This window comes from Zootoca vivipara, chromosome 5 (assembly GCF_965207765.1).
Source record: "Zootoca vivipara chromosome 5, rZooViv2.hap1.1, whole genome shotgun sequence".
NCBI lineage: Eukaryota > Metazoa > Chordata > Lepidosauria > Squamata > Lacertidae > Zootoca > Zootoca vivipara.
Window position 1 is genome coordinate 13,603,816 of NC_142588.1, and position 25,693 is coordinate 13,629,508.

A 25,693-nucleotide genomic window follows, 5' to 3' on the forward strand; every position below is an offset into this window, starting at 1 on the left:
CTTAATCCAAAGTCGACCCCCCTTTCCAGCCTCTCAGTTGGTGGGAAACGTTTTTACTTTGTTCTTAATTATAGCAAAGAAAAAAAAAGGGCAGCCTCCGTCTTTCCCCCCTTCGGTGCTGCAGCGATACAAGCAAAGCACTCAGGCAACTCAAAGCTCCTCTGCATTCAGGGCTAGAGCGCAGAAAATATAAAGTTCCCAGATCGCTTGCAGTTCCACCCCCAGGAAAGAGACAAGGTAACAATATAAAAGCTCTAAGCAATTCTTTTCCACCCTCAAAAAATTGCCTTGTTACAATGTAATCAAGGACTTCTGAAAAACTCACTCCGCAGGCAATCAGTTTCACTTTCCGTCGCTCAGCTCCTACGATCTCTTCTCTGCGCCATTTTTCCCCGCTGTTGGGACGGACTCCCTTTTTGCGCCCCACAGCTTCATCAATCCGATTGTTAACTTCAATCCAAAATCAATTTCACCTTCTTTATTCCTCAGATTAATTATAATTTAAGGAAGCTTGCTGCTTACCATCGGAAGCCAGAGACTGCACTTAACGGAGTCAGTGGTCTCTCCCCCTTCGCGCCCGCAGCTCAATCCTTCCCCCGGCTCCCACGCAGTAAAAACCGGGTGAAGGAGAGCACGCAGGGCGCTGCTGGGTGCCACGACACTCAGGGTAACCCCCCCTGAGGTTTTTGAGGTCCGCGGAGCCTTCGCGTGACCTCTAAAGGCTCCGTTAAGTTCGGGATTCCCCGGAGGGCTACCCCGCGCTTCCTTCGATGGCCGCAGCTCACCGGAAGTCAGCAAACCAGAGCAGCACATGGAAATGCTGTTTACCTTCCCGCCGGAGTGGTACCTATTTATCTACTTGCATTTTGATGTGCTTTCGAACTGCTAGGTTGGCAGGAGCTGGGACCGAGCAACGGGAGCTCACCCCGTCACAGGGATTCGAACCGCCGACCTTCTGATCAGCAAGCCCTAGGCTCAGTGGTTTAACCACAGCGCCACCTGGGTCCCTAAAAAATGTTTAGGAGTACTCTAATTTTGTCTCAAGAAAATCACCATTTTATAGTTCAAATTGGGAAAAATAAATACAGTCAAGTACAAAGATTCGCAAAATGTTTAGGGGTGTGCAGACCCCTGCATCTCCCGGGGGGGGGGAAGCACTGTTCCAGCCATATTTCTTAAAGGAAGAAAGAAACAAAATAACCGCAGCCCTTCACAATGTGTGATTGCACCAAACAGGTGTTTGCTAACTCTACAGGTAGAGTGACCAGGGAGCTGCAGTGGCTGCAGCCCCTTTTGAGTGTAGCCTCAGTGGCATACCCACGCTGGCAGCAGATCATAGACTCTTGACAGAGACAAAGGAAGCTTCTCCGCTGTGATTCAAGCTAAGGGAGTTTTTCGACACACATTCGCAATTTGTCCTTGCCACGTGGGGGCAGCATTGTGAAGCTGCTCAGGCTCGGAAAATAAAAAATTACAGTCAGATGTGAGAAATAAGGACGTGAATTTGCATTTTACTACAGACAGGTCTTTCTGCAGGAGATTAATTTCTTTATACCATATTACAGTGCCCGTTAACAAAAAAAAAAGAGACACACTCATGCAATCTGGAACAGTTAAAACAGCATCAGCATAAAAGCAGTCGCAGAAAACAACACCCGTTCAAACCACTTAAAGGCACTGAAATGAAAAAGTTTGTGAGACAACAGAAATGTGTGGTTTTTTAAATTTATTTATTCGTTGTTTTTTTCAAATTATAGTTTTACAATCACATTACAAACAAGATTCCAATGAATCTCCTGGAATTCCCTCCTCTCCTTTCCTCCTGCATATAATAAACCAAATCTTTTACATCTCCATTATATCCAAAATTCACCATTAAACTACAAGTGTTATTCCAATCCTACTAAGAATTTTAACTGTTTACAATGGTTTTTAAGATAAATTATAAATTTTCCTCATTCTTTTTTAAAATTTTGGTCTTCCTGCTTTCTGATTCTTCCTGTCATTTTTCCCATTTTGGCATAATCCATCAACTTAATTTGCCACTCTTCTCTGGTTGGGACTTCACCTTCTTTCCATCTCTGGACCAGTAACACCCGTGCAACTGTGGTCGCCTACATAAATAGTCTTTTCTGCTCCATTGGGATCTTGGCACCTAGAATTCCTAAAAGAAAGGCTTCAGATTTTTATTTTTAGAAAAAAAGTCATATATCATTTCCCAAAATTCTTTTAATACCTTACATGTCCACCACATATGATAGAAGGTGCCATCAAGACAAGGTGCTAAAGAGGCCACAATGTAGGTGCCAGGCAAATCTTTGTAGGAAAGGCATTGCACCAACTAGGGTGCCACCACAGGAAAGACCTTCTACCTAGAAGCCACACACTTCTTGTTGTGCAGCTATTAAAGGCACAGAAACTCTGCCAGAAAAGAAGTAGCAAACCTAGGCTTTCTGCAGCCCATAAAGAAGAATTCAGGTGTGTCTTTAATTAACAGAATACACACGGATACGAGAAGGCCACCCAGTGCAATTTGCTCCACCCCAATCTTAAATTTATTTATTTATTTGCTCCACCCCAATCTTAAATTTATTTATTTATTTAGAAGCAAGTCCCATTGATTTTAATGGCACATGATTTCCCCACTGCGCCAGCAGAAAGGCCGATAACAGAGGCGCCCCTTTTATATTGCCTTCCTAGACCTGACAAAGGTCTTTGACTTCGTCAGCTGAAAAATAACTCTTCACACTGCCCAGCAAGATAGGATAGGCGACAAGGACCTGGCTTCAGGCACGAGGCCCATTGGCAGGCCAACTCCGCATTATGAAGATGTCTGCAAATGAAACGTGAAGGCTGTCAACATTAACTCCGCCATGTGGGAATCCCTTGCAGACAACCATAGTGCCTGGAGACAATTGGTCTGGTTGTGTGTCCACAGCAGTGACCAGAGGAGGAGCACGGAGAGAAGAAAACACCATTGTGCATCTGCAGCAGCACAACTGGGGGTCTTCCCCTGCCCCAGTTGCAACAAAACATGTCTCTCCTGTATCAGTCCCTACAGCCACAGCAGGCGCTGTGCCTTCCAACATTTTTTACTTCACCCCTTAAACGCGCACTCTTCCATTGTCTCCCGGGGACAGATGGATGTCAACCATATTTCCAAAGGAGCATACACTAAACTGCAGTCTGGTGCTACCGTATACCTATTTAATCCTCAGTGAAGTTGCACTAAGTTGAACAGGATATTGCCTTAGAAGACCTCTTGAACTATAGGAGCCAACTCCTAGGGGTTGAGATCCGTTTGACCCCCCCATAAAATATTTGAGGGTACCCCCCCCCAAAGTTGATGGGCACTGCCATTCAAATGGTGTGCTTGCATCTTGTGATCAATTATATGGACCGGGGCTCACCTGCCCCTCCATATTTTATTCAAGACAATGCCTGTCTCAGACAATAAAGTGGAACCAAACTATATAACATGTTTTGTGCACGTTTGCTCTGAAGTAAGTCTTACTAGGTACAATAGGTAAGTGGGTTGGGATTGCAGCTTTGAAAATATACGCCCCTCCCACTGACATATAAGTGGCAGGAAGTGATTGTTTAGTCTTCCTCCATTTACAAGAGGCCCCTACAGCCCCTTTAAAGACAGAGGTCCTTCTCCCTAGAAAGAGGCAGTGACAAAAGTAGTTTTGCACCAGTGCCAAAGTCCACATCTTCTGCAAACGGAGTCTTGAATTGAGTCAGATTGCCTTGAAGGAAGCAAAACACCGAGAGACGGTTTTCACTTATGCCAGAAAATCTGCTTTTCTCTATGCTGCAGGGGGAAATGGTGGAAATGAAGAAAGAGGAAACGGCTGACAAGAAAGAGAAGAAAAAGAAAACACATAAACGGTCGCATAAAGAGAAGAACAAATGTGAGTACAATCGTGGCCACATTAAGAAGAGAGCTCCATCATTATCCTCATGGTTCAGGATTGACTCAGGGTGATGATGGAGCAGTCAGGCGTTTATTTGGGCCCTAAGACTGGGAGGGGCTGGCCTCCTCACTGCTCTGTGGGGAGCAGAAAGCCAGGTGGAAATTCTTGTTTAGCACACTCTCTTGACTCTTCCAGTTTAAAGGAGAGTCTTCCTAGGCATCTCCATGATCCTCGCAATGGTCGTGCTGTTATAAATCTCCTTGTATCTCTTATAGATCAGACATGAACTAATTAGGGTTGTATGAAGATTATATGATTACCTGTATATGATGGCAAGCAGCCTGCAGGGGAAGGTGTACGGAGGTTAGTCTGTAACTAGGGTGCTATTTTGGCTGTAAGATTCTAAGGCCTGCTCTTTCTTGGATATATTCAATATTCAATTGCAAACAATCCCCCCCATGTAGTCTTAGAATACTGATTGTGATTTGTCCTGTTGTGTATCTCATAATAACCGGAGGGAATAGCATAAGTGCTTCTTTTCAAGCAAAAGGATTTGGCATGTGTGCCTGTTACTAGGGCTGTTGTAACTGGCTTGCTGGATCTTACCTGGATTCTATCCATGTTACTTTTTTATCTTATTTTTTATCTGGATCCCGCTTTCAAGCAATATAGAACCAAAGATAGGAGGCAAAACTGTCTTTCTGATCATGCCTGCTCCTACCTTTCATTGTTCTCTAGGACTAGGTCCACATTAGATGCCGGCGCTAAAGATAAAAAAAAGTTTGAGTGACACACCCATTGACTGAAGAAAGGGCTTGCTGGTTATTTTGAATCCAGTTGTTTGTCTTCCTGGTGGAAGAGTGATTACTATCCATAAGGGATAGTGGGGAAATCCCTAATTTTATTGTAGCTGTAAGAAGGGCAGTATTGCATGCACTCCTAAACAAAAGGCGGTTTTCATTCTCTTTCAAATTTTTCAATGCACTTTTACCATTTGCAACTATTAAAGAAAATTTGCTGGCCCATGCAAATAAAGCCAACCATTATTATGCTCGTGTTGTAGAGAGTTGCACCAGTTCTGCAAGTTGCACCAGTTCTGCAAGGTAGTTGGTGGTGTTATATCCGAATTGATCGGGGGGGGGGGGGGGAGAGCTAAGAAACACATATTTTGCACACCTTACCTGCTTGCCCCAGAACATAGGCAAAGGGTGCTTTATTCCCCAGTATGAACATTGCTGTAACCCACCCTGGGACCTTGGGGTGGAGGGCGGAAAATAAGTACGTAAGAGAAATTTGGGATAGTTCTGTTCTTACCGGTACTAGGTACAGTACCTCATCTGCTAGTTTCCCCTTTCCAGTGCCCTGGCATAGTTCAAAATGAATTCCAGCGGTTGTGATTTGGGAAGTGGCAGTTGTACAGTCCCATTGTGCTTTAGTGTCCATGCATACTCGATAGAAGTGAGATTCATGCAGCTGAATTCTGGGGGGGGGGGGTTTCTGGGGGGAATGCAGGGGTACACATACCCCTAAACATTTTTTCATTGGGTGAATTAATTGTCTAAACCACCGTGAGCCTCTTGGGCTTGCCGATCGGAAGGTTGGCGGTTCGAATCCCCGCGAAGGGCTTAGTTCCCATTGCTCTGTCCCAGCTCCTGCCAACCTAGCAATTCGAAAGCATGCCAATGCAAGTAAATAGTTACAGTTGCGGCGGGAAGGTAAACGGCGTTTGTGTGCTTTGGTTTCCGTCATGGTGTCCTGTTGCGCCAGAAGCAGTTTAGTCATGCTGGTCACATGACCTGGAAAGCTGTCTGTGGACAAATGCCGGCTCCCTCGACCTGAAAGCGAGATGAGCGCCACAACCCATAGGCGCCTTTGACTGGACTTAACCGTCCAGAGGTCCTTTACCTTTTTTTACCTTATCATATTGCATTGAACTGTTTTGATGCCGTTGGTCACGCCATTTGTTTGGAAACATGGGATATCAATTATTCTGACAAATAAATGCTAAGATAAAAACGTATCTATTTATTTTACAAACTACTTCTAGGGGCATGGGGGGGGGTTAAAGCCTTGCAAATAGCAACTTTATTGCAGAAGTATGCAACACTAAATATTTTATTTCAAAACTGGAAGGGGGAAATGGAGCATGGCCTGTACATAAGAGACAGTCCACAGTTAATATGTTATGCCTCAATACAACATGACAATCCTCTCCTTTTCACATAAGCATTGGATGGAATTTGATCCAGCTAAGTGAAGTCTTTATTAGTGTTCTTCTTGATTGCTAAGTTGTTCCCCTTGGAAACTGTGTTTTAAGTATTTGTTCAGGTTTGGACAATGGCGATTCTTAACAATTTTGCCTATTTTTTAACTATCCTTTGCGACGTGGCTTAACCAAATAATAATGTGCACCAAAAGGCAGATATGTGGGCAAAATTGGTTCATGATTTGCTTTGGACAGGTACCAGGAAAAAAGGAACCGATCCCAGAAGCATATGATTACGGTGTGCTTAGGGCTGCAAAATCGTTGACAAAAGTGGGATTTGCTTCTGAGAATCAGTGTGTAGCAGGCTGCTGCTGAGCTAAGAATCCAGAAATCCATTTTCAAACTCTCCTCTGCTGTGCACTGATTAGGTGATCTTCGGCAAACAATTTCCTAATTCCGGAATCCAGCATGGATTCAATTGTTGGACAAACCAGGACAGCCTGGGAACAGCCCACTAAGGCGGAATCTACACACACATATATAAAAAAATGCTGTTTTAAAAAACGTTTTGAAAAATACTCACCCCAAAATGGAAAGAAGCAGAAGTCCCAGCAAAGGAAGAATGGATACAAAAACTTATGGAATATGCAGAAATAGCAAAACTTAATGGGAGAATAAGAAATCAAGACAACAAACCTTTTATAAAAGAATGGAAATGGTTTATTGAATATTTGCAGATAAATTGTCAACAGGTAAGAACATTGGCAGGATCATTGCAATAACCTGCAGTTTTATAAGAGTATATATTTAAGGCAGATGCAACTGCATATCTGAGCGGTAGATTCGCAAAAACCCCAGTAGAACATCGTTTGTGCCCTTGCCTTATGAAAATTAAAGAGGATCTTATACATTACCTCCTCTACTGCCCCATTTACTCGGGCTTTAGAGACGCAATGCTGCAAATTATACCCAACTCTATAATCAATCCTGAAGATAGAGTAAAATTTTTGTTAGTTGATGCAAACCCACGTATTACCCATGCGGTAGCAGTTTTTGTGATGAAGGCCATGAAAGCCAGGGAAAGATTTATGGATGACAATGTAAAGACCCCTTCATCGTCTGTTTAACTCGTTGCTTGTTTTCCTTCTCTTCCTGTTTTGTGGGATGAAGGTTATGCAATGAATTTTATTATTTTTAATTATTTTTCTTAATTATTTAATATTTTTAATTATTGTTGTGTTGATATTTGTGTACAGGCATGGTCCTCACAATAAACAGATTTGTTGTTATTTAAGGCAGATGAATAAATGAGCAAATTAATTTGGATATGCAGAAGACATAAGGAACCGCAGAAAGAGGGGGATGGAAGTCAAGTTTTGAAATGTTAAAATGATTGCAAAATCAGGGAAATGTATAAATCTGAAAAGCATAAATTATATATAGAGAGAACCAAATAATCTATATGTTGCGATATATGCAATTGCATTTACCATATATCCCCATAAGCCAGCAGAGCACAAGGTGTTTCATCTCACAGCACCTTCCAACATTTCTGTGATTTTATATTTATAGAATATATTATAAAAAATTTTGTGTGTGTTTATAGATCTCTCCTTATCTATATCTAAACATATGTATATATCATATGTATATATTAAAAACCGGGAATACTGTACTTTTTTCCATTGCAACAAATGCTATATCCAGACACACAACCCACTAGCAAACGGATAAACTTATTATACGCGTTTCTACTCTTGTTCGGAAGGCTCCAATTCCGCGCATGCTCAGCTCAAAAGCAACTCCGCCCTGAGCTCCCCGCGGCTTCGTACCCGACAAAGCGCAGGCGCGGCCTCCCAGCGCCATCGAAACCCGCGCTTCTGCGTTCGCTCGCACTGCGCACGTCTGCTCGGCTGCTCGTCGCAGCCCGCCCCTCTTCTCCTCCCTTAGGAGCCCCGCCCCTTTCCGCCCCTCCCTCCTGGAGCCGAGGACTTCGACGGCCCGCGGCATCTCCTCGATAGGGCTGTCTTCTCCGGCGCCTGCCTGGGCTTCGACACTCCCCGCGCCCGTCCCCCCTCTCTCTGCCTCCCTCCCTCTGCAGTTTGCCGCAAAGTGTCTCCTCGGCGCTCCCTTGCTCGCCGCCGGCCCGTCTCCGTAAGCGTCCCCGGGGCCGCTCCAACTTAGGCGCCTGCCTAGGACAGCTCGTCCGTCGTTGCGCGCCCGAGTCGCGGAGGGGGTCCTTGCGCGCAGGCGGGCGGCGAGCGCGAGGTGTCTCCTTCACTTCGCCCTCCAGCGCGGCCTTCACGCGGGTAGAAGAGGGAGGGGCGGCGGAGGAGGCGCGCGCGGGTCTCTCTGGGTCTCGGAAAGAAGCACGTTCCTTTCCCCCCCGACTGGGCAGGTAAGGGCCTTGGCGGGGTTACCATGACAACGCGGGGTGGGGTGGGGGGGTTCCTTTTGCCCGGGGGTGATGGCGCGGGAGAAGAAAGAAGTTGAAAAGGAAGCATCTCGTTTCCCCGCAACAACAGCCCGGCGAGGTTGGCTCGGCCTCAAATCCCTCCTGCGGGGCTTAATAGGGAATTTATTCTGTTCAGGGTGTTTCTCCACGCGCTCTTTTTGTCAAGGTTTTCCGTGGGTGGGATCGCGAGTAGGGTGTTTCCTCCCGATCCCCCCATTTCCTTTCCTTCTCCCTTTGCCCCTTGTGAGGTATCTGGCGCAGGCCCTCCTCTCTCCAGTTTCCTGTTGGGGCTTTCCTCTTCGCTTGCTTTCCAATCAGTCAATCATTTTGTTTGTATGCTGCCTTTCCGAAGTTAAAACTATGCTCAAGGCGGCTTACAACATATATAAGAAAACCACAGAACTACAAACATAAAAGCAATTACGGTATAAATAATGAACAAAACTTCAAAAAGTACACAAGCAAATCGAACAATTCCAAAATAAAGATACGGACAACCTGTCATTTGCTTTATTTCCTGTCGCTCCCCCCCTCCGTTAACCCCTCATAGTTTGGGGGTCAAGTAGCCTTGGCGTCAAGTTGAGCATCAAGGTGGCTCCCTCTCCCTTTCCTCTGCAGTTTCCGGATGGTTCACCCTTGGAAGTTTTTGGCTTGGCTCCCGTTTGCAAACTGTCCCCTTTGCAAAAAAAGAGCTGGCATTCTCCTATACCCCCCCTTTTCAATCCTAGTTTTCGGGTTCAGATGCTTATTCCTTTATTTGTAGCTTTGTGACGTTTGCAAAGAGGAGAGGAGGATGTGCTTTTCTGGTGGGCTGTACTTAGGCTGGTGATGCAGGGAAGGGGTCAGGACTTGCTCCCTAAGATGGCCGCAAGGAAGAATTCACATTGCAGTAGCAGGGGGAAAGTTATTTTATCTTCTCTCTCTCCACCCCCCCTCCTTTGTCCCCAATAGCTGCCCCACCCAAAGTCATCTCCTTTATGTGGGACAGAGGCAGCCTCCATGAGTAAAGGGACACTTCTGTGAGGGAAACTGCAGACATTTTCTGTTATCTTTGTGTGTAGCATTCCTCCCCAAAGTCATGACACGAGAGTTATCTGAATACCATGAGTTATTAATTCTAAAATCTGTATAATTTTTATTTTTAATGTAATTTTCCATTTTATAGATTCTCTAAATTGGACTAGATAGCTATGTCTTTTAATCCAGCATGTCAGCCGCGTCCAAGACGTAAGTAGGGAGATGAAGTAAGGATGTTGAAGTAACCTAACTAACAGATTTATAAGTTGCAGTAAGAGTGATCGTTGAAGTTGAGACTAATACCTAACCCACTATATAATCCACAGTCAGAAAAAGTCAAAATAAGTATTTGAAATCTAGGGGACTAAGCTGCTTAAATATGTCTTTAAATGAAATCTTATAGGTTTGTCTGCCTGGACTGCTTAATATGTTAATATGTTGGGAGTTGCAGATATTTGCAAAGCCTTGGGGATGTGCATTGTGATCAGGGTGTGGAGATGTTTGAAATAATAACTTGAGGGAAAGGTGCAGCATAATTATGTAATCTTCATAACTTGTGGTTTAATCATCATACATTGGGCTGCCCTTAGCAAGGGTTTTGCAAATATTTTCTCTCCTTGGTTGTCTGTCCCTAGGGCTCAGCACATAACTGGAATTAGAAAGTGCAATTATTTGCTAAAATTCATTATTAAGAAGTTGTTACATGGCTGGCACCTTATTCTTAATTGTATTGACTTCGAATTCTGCCCCGCTTCCCATTGGTTTCAATGGAACTTAAACACTTAACTGTTCAAATTGGCAGGCCTTGTGTTTTTTCTTTGCAAATGTATGTTCTGATAAAATTGTCAACATTTTTTGAAATTGGGAGAGAGTGATATTTAGAATGCCTATTAAAACTTTGCCTCGTGCTCTACCAACTGAGCTACCCATAAGTGCCCCATTGAGAGTGCAGGGTAGTGGACCCTGCCTATCCCCAAAGTGAGTTGCTTCAGCTACCACCAGCTGAAGAAATGGGTGGTCTGAGGTTCAATTTGCTGATCCTACTGGATAGGAAAGGAGATGTTGGCTTTCATTGAGCCCATGCTATCCCAGTTGACAAAACTAGATAGTACAAACCCACACACTTGCATTTCTCTAATACAGTGGAACCTCGGTTTATGAACACCTCGGTTTATGAATTTTCGGTTTACGAACGCTGTGGACCCATCTGGAACGGATTAATTTACTTTCCATTACTTTCAATGGGAAAGTTCGCTTCAGTTTATGAACGCTTCAGTTTATGAACAGACTTCCGGAACCAATTACACCCATGCTTCGGGTTAAGTACGCTTCAGGTTGAGTACTCTGCGGACCCGTCTGGAACAGATTAATCCACTTTCCATTACTTTCAATGGGAAAGTTCACTTCAGTTTATGAACGCTTCAGTTTAAGTACTCCGTGGACCATCTGGAACAGATTAATCCACTTTCCATTACTTTCAATGGGAAAGTTCGCTTCAGTTTATGAACAGACTTCCGGAACCAATTGTGTTCATAAACCGAGGTACCACTGTATGCAAGTGAAACATAATTAGTATTGTGTTATTGTAATATTTTTATACCCAGCACAGCAGAGAGATGGAAACACAGGCCTTTGTTGTAGGATAAATATTTATTTATACACTAGTACATGTGAAAATGTACTAATGTTATCCTTAATGCCTCAAATGTGCACTAATGCATTTTGACTCGGAAATATTACATATTGATGTTTGGTTCAAACCACTCATTGAATTCTAACTTTCTCTCAGAATGAAAGATTCATCATCTGAGCAGGAGTCCATCAGATTGTGACTAGGGTTGCCAACTGACCAAAAATAATGGGCTTGGCCTGCTTTGGTGCTTAACAGCAGCATAGTGTGCAGAAATCTGAAACCGAAGCTCTTCACAACATTATATCCGCCCGTCAATATTTTAAACATATTAATAACAAATGCTGTGAACCAAGTTTAACAAGTATTTTGTTCAGTGATATGCAAGTTAAATGTGGTGTCTAATTCATGGTACACGTTTTGCCAATCGGAAAGTTGGTGGTTTGAATCTGTGCATTGTGGCAAGCTCCTGTTGCTCTGTCCCAGCTTCTGCCAACCTACCAGTGCGAGTAAAAAGGTACCGCTGTGGTGGGAAAGCAAACGGCGTTTCTGTGCACTCTGGCTGCCATCACAGTCCTCCTCATGCTGACCACATGACCCGGAAAGCTGTCTGTGGACAAACGCCGGCTCCCTCGGCCTGAAAGCAAGATGAGCACCACAACCCCAGAGTCGCCTTTGACTGGACTTGACCGTCCAGGGGTTCTTTACCTTTTTTTACACGTTTCATGCAGTTTGTGCTATATGGGGTGTGCGTGTGTCTGTCCTCCATTGTCAAAGGATTCTCCATATTCTGCATGAGCAAAGCTGTATTACAGATTAAAACAGATTTGTGTGGGAACAGTTTAATAAGTAAAGAGGATATTGGGTTTTACTTCCACTATGTGAATAGATTTGCAGCTGTTACTGAGTGGCTCCTGGCATTATTGGATGTGAACATCTGCTTTTTAGGACTTCCATGCATGGAATCGGGGAGGAGGCATTTTGTAAAATGCATCAACATTTGTTTGCATGTTACAATGTATTTTAACTATTTGTATATATTTGAAATATTTGCCCTTGCAAATATTTGCCCTTGCACCCAGATCCCCCCCTAAAAACATCTAGAGGTATGTTAGTCTGTCATCTTAACTTTGCAATTCCTTTAAGTACAGTACTGCATTGCCAGACTAAATATATCACCTTTTGTCAAATTACTTTTTAAAAAAATCATGCAGCAGTACTGGCTAACCATCTCATATATGACTTGTTATTTGACTTCACAGCAGACAGAACTAATTACTGCTTATGTTTTGTTCTTGCAGTACTAACATTCCCATTATTGTGTCTCCCTAGCTCCAATGGCTATCCCGCCACCATATGCGGACCTTGGCAAGTCTGCCAGAGACGTCTTCAACAAAGGATTTGGTATGAAAACATTTGTAAAGAATATAGTATTGTTTCCAGGCAGACACAACATTTACTGCTGCTTTCAGCAAACCCAAACTATGCAACATAGTTGCTGTCTTCCACCTTTCCCCCCACATTATTTAGCAAATTATTGCTAGAAGTGGAATGTTTATCACCAGAATGTTTGGCATGTCATTAGACATAAATGTAACTTGCTGCTGAATATTTTCACTGTTTAGTTTAGTTTCTCTTTGCACATAAAGATTGGCACTGCCGAGTACAGTGGAAGCCTACTGTATCAGGACACTAATGTAGTAAACGTATTAAATATAGTGCTTAGGGAATACTTAGAAGGTAGCTCAGATCAAAAGTTTCTTACGATAGGCCTTAGCACTACAATTTTCAAACAGGAGTAGATGTTGCAAAGGGGATTTACTATTGGTTATAGCAAAGTGAGAACTCGCCTGTCTACCCTGGGTGCTGTGTTTTTTTCTGACAGGAGCAAGAGGTGGGAGTTGAATGAACAACATTCCCCCCTACTAGTGCTGGTAGCTGATTTCCAGCGAGGGAAACCTTAGTTTTCAAACTGTGGGATGGTTCTTTCTTGGGGGTTGCAGGGCACCAGGAGCAGGGTGGGAGTTTATGAGGTTATTGGGAGGGATAAGGTCCTGAGGCAGTTAAAAATTTCACTCACCAGCAGCTGAGAACCTCATGGGTTGAATGCCCCTGAACAGAAAGCACTGATTGATGCATTTTTGGGTTTGTGGAAATAAACAATGTACTGGGAAAAGGGGGACTCTGAAAGAGCTGCTCCTTTTTTCCTTGTGTTAATTTGTGTATCATTTTATAATGGTGTCAAAGATTCTGCTCTGTTTCTCTTCTAATGTCAGTGCAGAATTGCATGTTCACTGACATTAGAAGAGAAACACTTAAAACCACTTTGAGGTTGCTGGTTTTACTTTGTTTTGTTACAATCAAGCTGTATAGTAAGTATTATTAATCGAATGAATCAATCAATCAATGCACCACTTGAAACAGTTAGGGATTCCCCAAAGAATCCTGGGTACTGTAGGATAATCCCAGTCTCCTCACGGTGCTACAGTTCCCAGCGGGGCTTAACTATATTCCCCTCCCCATAGAACTCTGAATACTAGCTCAGAAGAGGAATGGGGACTCCTATCAGCTCTTAGCACACTTGACAAATGCAGTCGGTGGCATTCTTTTGCGAAGCCATAACTATTTAAAGTGCTTTGATACTGCTTTAAATGTATAATGCAAATGGGACATACCCCCCCCCCCCCCCGGGCAAAACAGCTTGCTAGGAGAGAGCCTTGCTGGAGGAATGCAAGGAGAATTGATTTCTGGTCTCTGGGTTCTAAATTGAGCAATGACTGCTTTCATGAAACCATTTACGTATTCATATTCCATACTAACTACTGTGGGGTGCATCTAAGTAAATATCTCTCAGGTAAATATTGGGTTCATTCCGCATTGCCAAAACTTCAAGGGGATCATGGAAGCCATAAATTGGTTTTTATATTGCTCTGGTCTAGCAAAGGTCTGTTGAGTTTCTGTGGACCAACAGTGAATCTTTCAGAAGGGTGTGGGGTGAGATAGATAGGCAAAGATGCTTTAGAGTTGGTCAGGAACCCATCGGAAAGCAGCATGTCCTGGGCCTACTCTGTAAAGTGCTTTTGCTCCCACTAAAAGCTTGGTGTGAATTCTTTTGGGGGTGGGTCCTTGTTCCAGGATTTCAGTTTTTAAAAGTCTTTCCCCCCATCTGTTCCGGGAACGAGCATTTTATATGCAAGATGTTGCTAGAGAAATTGATTACATCCATATAGATGGTAATTTCAATTGTAGAATGCTTTGTTACCACTCTAGTTAAATAAAAGCAATGCTTTAGTAAAAGAGCCCTTGCTTATTCATCAGAGATGTAGATGTCCTGAGATCAGAATTTTGTTACAGTTATGCAACCAGGAAGAGAGCAGCGTAATGTTTTCTTACGACTCTGCCTGGAATTGTATTCAAGCTTGGCTATAGTGTAAACTGATTGAAACACTGGCATGTTGTATAAAAGGGCAGTAGTAATTTCAGTTCTGTCTGTCAAGGTTTTGGTCTGGTGAAATTGGATGTGAAAACGAAATCTGCAAGTGGAGTGGTAAGTGCATTTCGGTGTAATATTAAACAGTAGCTCATAACCTCTGAAATGTGGTGGGGAGGGCTCCAGCCCCTTCTCAGCCTTCCCACACACCCTTTCTCCCCTCCCCAGGAAATAATAATAATAATAATAATAATAATAATAATAATAATAATAATCTGCCCTTCATTACATGTTGCCAAGGTGACAAGAATATTAAAATCAGTGAAAACATCTTAATAAGCAAAAGCCCATGGGTTAAACTTTTCTCCATGAGGCATTATTATTATTATTTACCCTCCCATCATCCTAAGGTCCCACGGAAGGTCTCAACAATTTAAAATGCAACATTAAAAACAGTTCAAAACAAATTCAATTCCAAATTATTATGTTGCATGCTCCCCCCCTTAAGATTTCAAGCACATAGAAATGAAGGAGAAAGTGGTTTTATTTCGTTTCATTTTCTCTTTCTCTTTTCTTTTAAGGGAATCGTTCTTGTCTTCATTGCAAACTAAGTTGACCTTGTTTAACATGCAGTGTTCTGATGTGACAGCTGAATGGGGAATCTGCCATGGGCTCATTTCTCTTCCTTCCCTTGCAGGCTCCTTGCCCCTCCCTTTTCTCATCTGTAATAATCATAGTTTGTTCATGATCACAATTGTAGCAGAGATATACAGCCTGTCAAGAAAAAATAAGGGATATTATAATAGCAATACAGTAGTAGTAATTGCTCCTCTTGGCATTCCCCTTTGGTTTGTTAAACCTTTTCTTCCCACCTGCATTGTCCTGCTAGGAGTTCGCAACAGCTGGTTCATCAAACACAGACACAGGAAAAGTGAATGGGAGCTTGGAGACAAAATACAAGTGGTCTGAGTATGGTGTTACTTTCACAGAAAAATGGAACACGGATAACACTCTGGGAACAGAAATGGCAATTGAAGATCAGGTAATTGAATTTCGATTTGCTGAAAAGTTAAGTGGAAGTCACTTTTTACACCTGCTAATTCATAACTTTTTTCCCTCTCTAAACTAGCTTGCCAAAGGTTTGAAGTTGACATTTGACACAACTTTCTCACCAAACACCGGGTAAGTTCTTTCCCTCTTAAGTCTTGACATGTTCCACGTAGATTACACTAAAAGTGAGAGATGAGTTAATGAATGCTACTGAAGAAGACTTCAGTGGCTGGAGACATACTGTGGTCTTTATAAACAAAAAGACAAACACAAAACGAATTCACACCACATACAATACTTACTTTAATTTGTCTTAATTTTAAAATACATCTCAGGGAGATACATGGTGCCTCATGCCCATGGTTCAAGAAATAATTCTATTAAATCTCAAGTGAATTCAAGCAGATGATCCCAAAAACATGTGACAGAGGAAAACCAGCCAAATGTACAATAATGGCTATTCATCTGACCTGGCAAAAGACACTTTTCTGTCTCCAAATGCCAGTTATAACCAGAGTGGACAGTATGAAGCTGTTTTTTTAGTTCTTGTTGGTGTCACAGAATCCAGACTTCACTTCATAAAATGTAGTAGCAGATATTGCTATCAAATACCGTAGTAGTAAGTGGGGAAAGCCTCCATTAACTTGTGTTTGAACTGCCTCGATTCCTAAACTCTGACTAAAACAACTTAAACTGCTGAATCGACTTATCTACTCTACAAGAACAGGAGTTATTGATTGTCTTAGGGTGGGCTTCTGCCTGGCTCATGGAGAAGAATGACGGGCAAATATTTGTATACTTGAGTGGCATATAATAAACTTACTGATTTCCATTTACCCTATGATATGCTTCCAGTTATAGCATTTGAGAGGGACCCAGGTGGCGCTGTGGTTAAACCACTGAGCCTAGGGCTTGCTGATCAGAAGGTCGGCGGTTCGAATCCCTGCGACGGGGTGAGCTCCCGTTGCTCGATCCTAGCTCCTGCCAACCTAGCAGTTCGAAAGCACGTCAAAATGCAAGTAGATAAATAGGAACCGCTACAGCGGGAAGGTAAACGGCGTTTCCATGTGCTGCTCTGGTTCGCCAGAAGCGGCTTTGTCATGCTGGCCACATGACCTGGAAGCTATACGCCGGCTCCCTCGGCCAATAATGCGAGATGAGCGCGCAACCCCAGAGTCGGTCACGACTGGACCTAATGGTCAGGGGTCCCTTTACCTTTACCTATAGCATTTGAGAAAATGTGGAACCACTTAACACCAAGTGAGGCCATAGGTTCAACTACCAGCAGCTCCCCATGATTTTCCTGCCCTACCTAGAGGTGCCAGGAATTTGATACCGAACAAGTTTCCTACTGTAGAGTTGAGTTACTAATTTCAAGTAAAGTCATTCTACAAACTCTCTTGCCCCTTAAACATACAGATCTCCTCCTTCTAACCACAGGTTGGCTCTGTGGCTCTTGATCTAGTAAATATTCACATTTTGGACTATGTGGACATCTTTAATTTATCTGCTTAAGATGAGAATCAGTATAACTTGTGCATTCCAGGGGAAGAGCGTTTTTTTCTCTTACATATTTCTTTTTCCAGAAAGAAAAGTGGCAAAATCAAATCTGCTTACAAGCGTGAATGCATAAACCTCGGGTGTGATGTTGACTTTGATTTTGCTGGACCTGCCATCCATGGTACCGTTGTCTTGGGTTATGAGGGCTGGCTTGCCGGCTACCAAATGACCTTTGATAGTGCCAAATCCAAGTTGACAAGGAATAACTTCTCTGTGGGATACAAGACTGGAGACTTCCAGTTGCACACCAATGTGTAAGTATCAGAAACTAACCTTTACACAATTGCAGGTAATGAAGGCATCCAGAAATCTTGAAAACTAGGGGAAATAATTTCATTGTTGGAGCTGTAGTAGTACTGAATATGCCTATAGTCTGAATAGATTTTTTTTGCTGGGTGATTAATTATCAAAATAATTTTTGAAGGTCTAGAATAGCAAAAGTACTTTTTAAGCATTGTTCTATATTGGTTGTTTTTAAAAAATGTTTTTAAAAAGTTCATGCATGATGCATTTTTTTTTTAAAAAAATGGACTACCTTCCTAACTTAGGTTTCATGCTCCAGTGAGTAGTTTTATTTCATACAGCTTCAACTGGATATGATCTAGTATTGGTATGAGAACTTGCAGTTTCTCATTGATAAATACTGCATTAGAGTGTGTTGGATTGTTCAACTTCCGATTTCAAAAAATGAGGGTTGCTTAAAAAAAAATTGTAACATGGCTTGTAAATTCAAAATATATTTTGGTTAAATTAATATAATTTAGTTTTGCTTGGTAAGTAAAATGTGTAAAATTGCATAGAAATTATTAAAAAATTATTTAAAAAATCATTGCCAAGTACTTGTAGTTATGTTATATATTTATAGTGCTTAGCTAATTGAAGATTATTATTAAATTAAGTTTCGCCCCTAAAATGGCGCACCCTAATACTGTGTGGAACATCTTGATTAGTTAGAAGACTGCAGTACCTTTTTAACTCGGCAAGTCGAATTAACAGAGACAAGGCAACCTGAGTTGCGTTGACAGCCCAACAGAAAATTGAGGTTTCAGTTACTTAAAAGAAATGGTGGCTTGCAATTGTAGCATGATATGGAAGGCTTTCTGAGAGGCTGTAATCTGAACAAAGAACTGTAAAATAAGCAAGGAAGTACAAGCCTTTGAGAAAAAACTTATTGCATACCTTTTAGTACTGATTTTTGTGTGTGTGTGTGTGTGTGTGTGTGTGTGTGTGTGTGTGTGTGTGTGTGTGTTCTGAAGTTTCCAACTACATGGCATCAGTTTGTATGCAGTTGTCTCTTTTTGAGGGCCAGAAAACAAGTGTTTGCAGAGCCATATCCTTTTTCCCAGCCCCTGAGAAACCTTGGGCTGGGCTGGGCTGGACAATACCGTACTTCTCCCTTGTGATGTTTGCCCTGCCCCCATTCCTGGATGCCTGTTTGAATATTGCCTCTACGTGCACACCTGTTTTGTGCAGTTAAATTTTCCAGTTCTAATCCAGCAACTGACCTTTGTGCAATCTGGGCCTACAAATGACAAATCTTACATGTGCATTCTACCTGTTTTGAATATTGTGCTGCCATTGTGCCCCCATCCCAGAGTGGACATCCTGGGGACATTGGAGATGGGGCGTGGGAAGAACAGGCGTACTCTTGCTCCCATCCATATAACTAGAGAGATATGGTTGTGTTTTTGTTGGAGGCAGACGTTGGGTCTCTTCTCTGCCATTCTTGGGAACATGGGAAGCTACCTTATGCTGAGGCAGGCGCTTGGTCCATCTAACTCAATATTGTTTACACTTGACCAGCAGCATATCTCCAGAATTTCAGACAAGGGAGTCTCTCCCAGCCATAGCTGCCAAGTTTTCCCTTTTCTCGCGAGGAACCCTATTCAGCATAAGGGAAAATCCCTTTAAAAAAGGGATAACTTGGCAGCTATGCTCCCAGCCCATTTAGAAATGCTGCAGATTGAACCTGGGACCTTCTGCATTCTCCTTTTAATTTCATCAATCTAGGTTTTCAAGATAGCCTGCAAAAGAGAACCATGAAACAAATATAAAACAGATCAAAAACATCAGAAACAAAAGCAATTATCGTAGCAACTGTAAAAATACAAAAAGCAGTAGATATCAAATCAGTTCTGTATTTCCTCAGCTCCAGCTTCTTCTCTTGAGTGGCAGCAGGAGGGAGTGCCTTGAGGGAATCTTCGTACTTGAAAAGTTACTGGTGGGCCTGCTGCTGTAGTTCAGTTGGGATGTGGGCGATGCTGTGGTCTAAACCACTGAGCCTCTTGGGCTTGCCGATCAGAAGGTCGGCAGTTCAAATCCCCGCAACAGGGTGAGCTCCTGTTGCTTTGTCCCAGCTCCTGCCAACCTAGCAGGTCGAAAGCATAGCAGTGCAAATAGATAAATAGGTACCGCTGCAGCAGGAAGGTAAACAGCGTTTCCATCCCCTCCGGCACTCGTTGCAGGGTCCCGTTGCTCCGGAAGCGGTTTAGTAGACGCAGAAAGCTGTCTGTGGACAAACGCCGGCTCCCTTGGTCTGAAAGCGAGATGACCGCCGCAACTCCATAGCCGCCTTTTCAGTTGACTTAACCATCCAGGGGTCCTTTATCTTTTTTACCTTTTAGTTCATTTGGCAGTTAGTGCATGGATCAATGGGGTCTGGAACCCTAATGTACTACGGGTTTTTTGGTGAGGTGGATGAGAACTGAATATTCATGAGCAGAACAAAAGAATCTGTTGTGGCTTGCCATCATTGTAGCCTTTTACTTACCAGGCTTTTTATCTCCCACTACCACCCTCAAATGCAGTCACTTGCTATGTCACGGGGAAGCCTCAATGCTCTTCTTCATTTGAAGCTTTTCTTTATTTTATCACTTGAATTAAAAAAACCATTTCAAAAATATCTTTCAGCAACGATGGGTCAGAGTTCGGTGGCTCAATTTACCAAAAAGTCAGCGACAGCCTTGAGACTGCTGTAAACCTCAACTGGTCAGCGGGCAGCAATAGCACTCGTTTTGGAATTGCAGCAAAGTACCTGTTGGATCCTACCGCTTCTATTTCCGTAAGTAGAACTAGAGAAGAAAATGCCATAGCTATCTTGGTCCACAAAATATATCCCTTGCCATGAGAAGTCCCCCCTCCCCCTCATAGCTTGAATGAGCATCTCCCAACTGACCTTTGTTCGTGCCTGAGTTTACCTTTGTGAGCTCCCTAACTCCAACTTTGGCATGAGCAGCTTTTCTTAATGGCTTCGTAGTCTAAATGAAACAGGGTAGGCTCTCAGTAGCACCATTTTCTCTGAGAACTAGCACAGCAAAATGGCTAAGAACATATTCGAAGCTGCCTTGTGCACGGACAGATAATTTGTCTACCTCAGTATCATCCACATTGATGGGCAGCATCTCTTTGGAGTTTCTGATGGGGCAGGATCATTCCCATCCCTGTTTCGTAAGTTTACACAGATGAATTGCTTTGTGTAGCAGAAAATGCTGTGTACAGTTGTACCTTGGCTCCTGAACATCTTGGAGAGCCAGTGTGGTGTAGTGGTTAAGAGCGGTAGACTCATAATCTGGGGAACCGGGTTCGCGTCTCCACTCCTCCACATGCAGCTGCTGGGTGACCTTGGGCTAGTCACACTTCTAGTCATAACAAGTCTCTCAGCCCCACTCACCTCACAGAGTGTTTGTTGTGGGTGAGGAAGGGAAAATGAGATTGTTAGCAGCTTTGAGACTCCTTCGGGTCGTGATAAAGCGGGATATAAAATCCGAACTCTTCTTGGGAGTCAAACGTTCTTGCTTCCGAATGATTGAACACTAGAAGTGAGTGTTATAGTTTTTGAACGTTCTTTTGGAAGCTGAATGTCTGATGGGGCTTCCATGGCTTCTTATTGGCTGCCGGAGCTTCCTGCAGCCAATCAGAAGCTGCACTTCGGAAGTCGAATGTTTTAGAAGTCGAACGGACTTCCAGAACAGATTCTGTTTGACTTCCAAGGTACGACTGTATGTTCTAAGAATTGTGGTAAGGTTCACTCATGAATGGAAATGAGGTCTAATTACATAGCAGGGACGTGATTGCATTGGGGCAAGGTTCCCCACAACTGTGTTTTGAGCTGTAAATTTAACTGTAGGTGTGCCATTATCTTTTACCCCATCAGTAAAATTAGGAATAAACGACCTGAAAGGAATGGTTGTAAAGTTAAGATAAAACCATATGAAGCATTCTACTGCATGTTTAAAGTGCTTTACAGATATTTGATGGAGATTATAACAGTCCAATATTGTAGTGAATAGCACTGCTTCTGAGGTTTCTGCCTGGTATGGCTGTAATGGGTTTGTACAGAACTCCCCAACGTTCCTTTGACCTGTGGCCTCATTATTTGCTAAGACACACGTACATAGATGGCAGTATATAAATACTAACCCATCTCTTGTTTTCATTGTGCATGACAAGATAGGAAGCTGTGTCATAGTAGAAACAGGCCTTAAAGCTTAAGAAACGGGAAGAAAACCCAAGTTGCATAGATCTCCTGGTTTGAGCAGTCATGAGTACTAATGATTATCTTCTGCCTACAAATTCTGGGAGCCCTTGGTAGCCAACAAAAATGTATGGTTGTCAGGACATGCTCCTACTGCTCCCGTGGGTTATGTCCCTGGTCTCGTGATAACACCACTGAAATGCAGTGGAAGGTCGGGGACAAGCAGAAGTGTGAATCTGTCACCCAGCTCTGAGCTAGAGAAGGGCTGCAGAAACATGCTGCTTCTCTCTCCCTCTGTACCTGCTGGACAGCAGAAGTTTTAACCCCTTGGCAGAAACAGAGACGATGCAACATGACTTCTTCATTCTCCTCTGGTGAGGGGCAGCAGGGGTGTGTCTCTGCTGCGACTGGGCCGTTGCAACTCCAGCAGCCCAGTTGTGTACAAAGACAAGGCTCTTGCTCTTGTGTTCTCCCTCCAGCTTGGTCCCACTGTGGGGAAGCGAGTTGCATTCATCATTACTTGCACACGGGAACTGCATTGCTAAAGCCAATTTGCGAGCTTCTGGGGCCTGTACTTATCCTGCCCACCTCGCTTTAGGAGGAAGCCCCGGGTTTGGTGTTGCCATGGCGAGGGGGTGAGAGATTATTTGAAGCCTGGTCATCATGAGTCGAAAAAGCAGTTGAAGAAAGCATTACATTCCGGTTGCGGGTGCTGCCTTCTTGCTTTAGTTGGGCGCTACGTTCTTTGGAGCAGGGCAAAGGGATGTTGAAATTAGGGTGCAACATATTGTGAGGCACAAAGGATTGATAAAAATGTCATCTTGCTTCTCGTTGTTTTGCAGGCAAAAGTGAACAACTCAAGTCTAGTTGGAGTTGGGTACACCCAGACCCTGAGGCCAGGTAAATAAATTTGATAAGAATGTAAGAGATATTGAAGGTTTTGATTAATATGCAGGTTAACGGTGGCTGGAGTCTGTTGTTAACATGCTCTTGGAAGTTGGCAGCTCTCCATTCAAGTTTCAAAAGAGACTTTATATATAACGATGAGAAAACACTGTCCAAAATGTATAAGATCTTATTAGAATGGTCAGTGAAGGACGAGGAGGTAAAAATCAGCCATGGTAAAATGGGCAAGAGATCTAGGTCATAACATGCAACTCTCAGAATGGCAGAAATTGTGTAGGGAAGATCTTAAGTTCACAGCATGTTATTCTATTAAGGAAAACTACATGAAGGTCTTCTGTCGCTGGTATATAACACCGAGGAAATTGACGATCATGCAGAAAAATAATTCAGACTGTTGGAAATGTAAGGAGGCAGTGGTGGGATCAATGTACCATGTCTGGTGGACTTGTAAAAGAACAAGGGAATTTTGGGATTCAGTCTATAACGAGTTGAAAAAGATGTTCAAAATTTGACAGTTCTCAGAGCAGCAGAACTTGCATCTTCAAAAAGGATTTACTTCCATTCAGTATGAAAGTTTGAAACTTTCCCTTTTAAGTGTCTCCGCAACTTAACTGGTATGTAGTTGTGTGAAGCTTGATGCTTCTAATCCCAGTGGCGTCAGCACCCATGTGTGTTTCAATATAATTTACTACCTTTGAGTATTGAATATTGTTAGCAGCAACTGATGTGTTCTGTGAACCTTGCCTTCTCTAAAACCCTTTGGTTATATTGATCTGCAGGTGTGAAGCTCACCCTGTCTGCCCTAATCGATGGGAAGAACATCAATGCTGGTGGACACAAACTTGGTCTTGGCCTAGAATTGGAGGCTTAAGAGGTGTGAAGAAAGCTGCCGCAGGAAATGGGATATCAGAAGAATATGGCCTTAAAAATGTATTTCCAGTGTGACCCGGGGGGCTTTTTTTCCTACTCAGACGGATGGCCTAGAACAAGAGCTGTATTCAGAGTATTTAGGCAATTGTTAGCTGGTTTTTAGTTAAATTGGTTACCTATCTAGTTCTCAATTCTGCATTAGTGCAGTCACTACATAATACATTATTTAAATGTATTTAACTGTTGAATGCACTACCCACAAATAATGAAATAGACTTTATGAAAACCTGTACACATGTGTGCATGTTATGTTTCTTTTAACACGTGATAATAGCCATTGAAATAACAGAATGGATCAGTGGATGTTCTGAAAAGTAAGGTCAACGGTTTTGTTAAAATCACCTTAACTAGAAATACTTTTGGTATCCCAAGGCAATTCGAAAATTATGAATAAAACAAATACACACACATACTTGTGCCTCCAGATATGTTCAAGTTATTGATAGGGAGGGCTGAGGTCAGCCTTACTTTTGCTTTAAAAAAAGCTGCCTGTTGTTCCAGGTGCCCTTGCTCCTCGGTGTTCTGGAGCATTTGCTATGCATCCAGTTTGCCGAAGCTGTTAAATGTACAATCTGGGGATTTCTTGAGTTTGGCCATGGCTTAGCGAGATTTTTTGAGTGCAGTACTACTCTTGGGGCAGTGGTTTAGTGATGCCTTAAGGAATCATAGAATTGTAGAGTTGGAAGGGACCTCGAGGGTCATCCAAGCCGCTGAAATGCAGGAATCCTGCCCGCAGCTGTCCATGGGTGGGTTCGAACCACCAACCTTCTGGTTAACAGCCAGATGCACGGGCCTATTGAACCACCCGAGGGCTGCTTCTCTTCTTGCCTCTTAACAAAATATGCCAGCAATATGAAATAGAAGCGGCTTGGAGAGGAAGAGGTACAGAGATTGCCTCCTCGGGCAAATGTCTGCCGTGGGGAGTCTGCTCTACTTGCATAGGCTCCCCACGCAATTTAGAAACCCCGAGACAATGAAGGTGGCAGAGCTAGCGTGCTTGCCTGCACCCTGCCTCATACAGTCCTTATTACACGAGGGAAAGAAATGCCTTAATAGTGTTTCATAGCTGCATTAGGTACATACATTCATTTTGACGCATTGTAGAATGTGCCCGTGCTTTGTTCATGTGTGAAATGGTTCTCGGTGCCTGTTGGCTTGGGGAGCTATTGGTTGCAGTGTCGGGATTTTTTTTTTAAAGCGTCTCCATCAATTGCTTTCTCCCATATATTGAGAGTAGCTTGCTACACAGGGGGTAGCCCTGTATTACCCCCAAATGGTGGACCTACAAGAGATAGTAAAAGGTCTGTTCCTCTGCGGGGTTTTTTTTTTTAAAAAAAATTACGGTTATTTATTAAATTTGTGTACTGCTCTTCATCCATAGATCTCCGGGGGGGGGGGGGGCGTTCACAACATAAAAATAAGAGGTAAAAAAACACAGAATAAAACAAGAAAAACAAACCAATAGCCCCCCTCCCTCCCACAAACACATTTAAAGGGGTATTGGATGTTAATGAGGCACAGGCCTGGTTGAAGAGAAACATTTTTGCCTAGTGCCTAAAGGCATATAATGAAGGCACCAGCCAAACCTCCCTGGGGAAAGCATCCCACAGATGGAGCCACTGCAGAAGAGGCCCATTCTCATGTTGCCACCCTCCAGACCTGGATTTAGAGCATTGGGATTATTGAAATAGGGCAGGTGGGGCTTGTTAACCTGGGAAGGCAGCCCCTCTGGGAGAAGGAGCACTCTGATCCTAAGGTTCCACTGCCTTGCAGGATATCTTTGGGAGAAGAAAAGGATAAGGAGCAAACCCTACACAGATCTGGAGTGGAGTCCCTAAGGTGGTTAGATGCTTCCTTGTCCGCCTTCTAGCCGCAACTGCAACCCAGCTGCTGCCAAACTTATTGCTCTGTTTTCCTTTGGACCATGTCAGCGAGGCCGAGTGGGTGGGTCTTGTGGTCTGGGCAGCCCAGGACCTCCATAGACTTCACTGCCAGAGGTTCACTCCATTGTTTCTTGAGACATGGATGCAAAGCAGTCATCGAAAAAGCCCCAGTCTTGCTCAACAGGACATTGGAGACTTGCTAATATTGAAATATGTGGGATCTAGAAAAGGTTTT

The 25,693-nt window shown here is 43.2% G+C and overlaps 1 protein-coding gene across 3 annotated transcripts; it reads left to right on the forward strand.

Annotated features, from left to right (window-relative positions):
* Positions 1-3,588: 3,588 nt before the first annotated feature.
* Positions 3,589-23,987, forward strand: VDAC2 (voltage dependent anion channel 2). 3 transcript variants are annotated; one of them, XM_035137959.3, is made up of 10 exons: positions 8,366-8,521; positions 9,744-9,805; positions 12,558-12,629; positions 14,723-14,772; positions 15,545-15,697; positions 15,785-15,837; positions 17,292-17,519; positions 20,176-20,326; positions 22,582-22,639; positions 23,425-23,987. In XM_035137959.3, the coding sequence occupies exons 2-10, from the start codon at positions 9,769-9,771 to the stop codon at positions 23,514-23,516; spliced, it is 894 nt and encodes a 297-aa protein (XP_034993850.1). In that variant the 5' UTR covers positions 8,366-8,521; positions 9,744-9,768; the 3' UTR covers positions 23,517-23,987. The 3 variants fall into 3 exon arrangements, with proteins under 3 accessions (XP_088526243.1, XP_034993850.1, XP_034993851.1); XM_088670117.1 differs by lacking the exons at positions 8,366-8,521; positions 9,744-9,805 and adding an exon at positions 3,589-3,914; XM_035137960.3 differs by lacking the exon at positions 9,744-9,805.
* The last annotated feature ends 1,706 nt before the right edge of the window (positions 23,988-25,693 follow it).

Excerpts from the sequence above, each read along its gene's own strand:
- VDAC2 (XM_088670117.1), top strand. The coding sequence starts at position 3,788 with ATGCCAGAAAATCTGCTTTTCTCTATGCTGCAGGGGGAAATGGTGGAA. Across the intron at positions 3,915-12,557 it reads GCATAAAGAGAAGAACAAAT|CTCCAATGGCTATCCCGCCA; the intron begins GTGAGTACAATC and ends GTGTCTCCCTAG. Across the intron at positions 12,630-14,722 it reads CGTCTTCAACAAAGGATTTG|GTTTTGGTCTGGTGAAATTG; the intron begins GTATGAAAACAT and ends CTGTCTGTCAAG.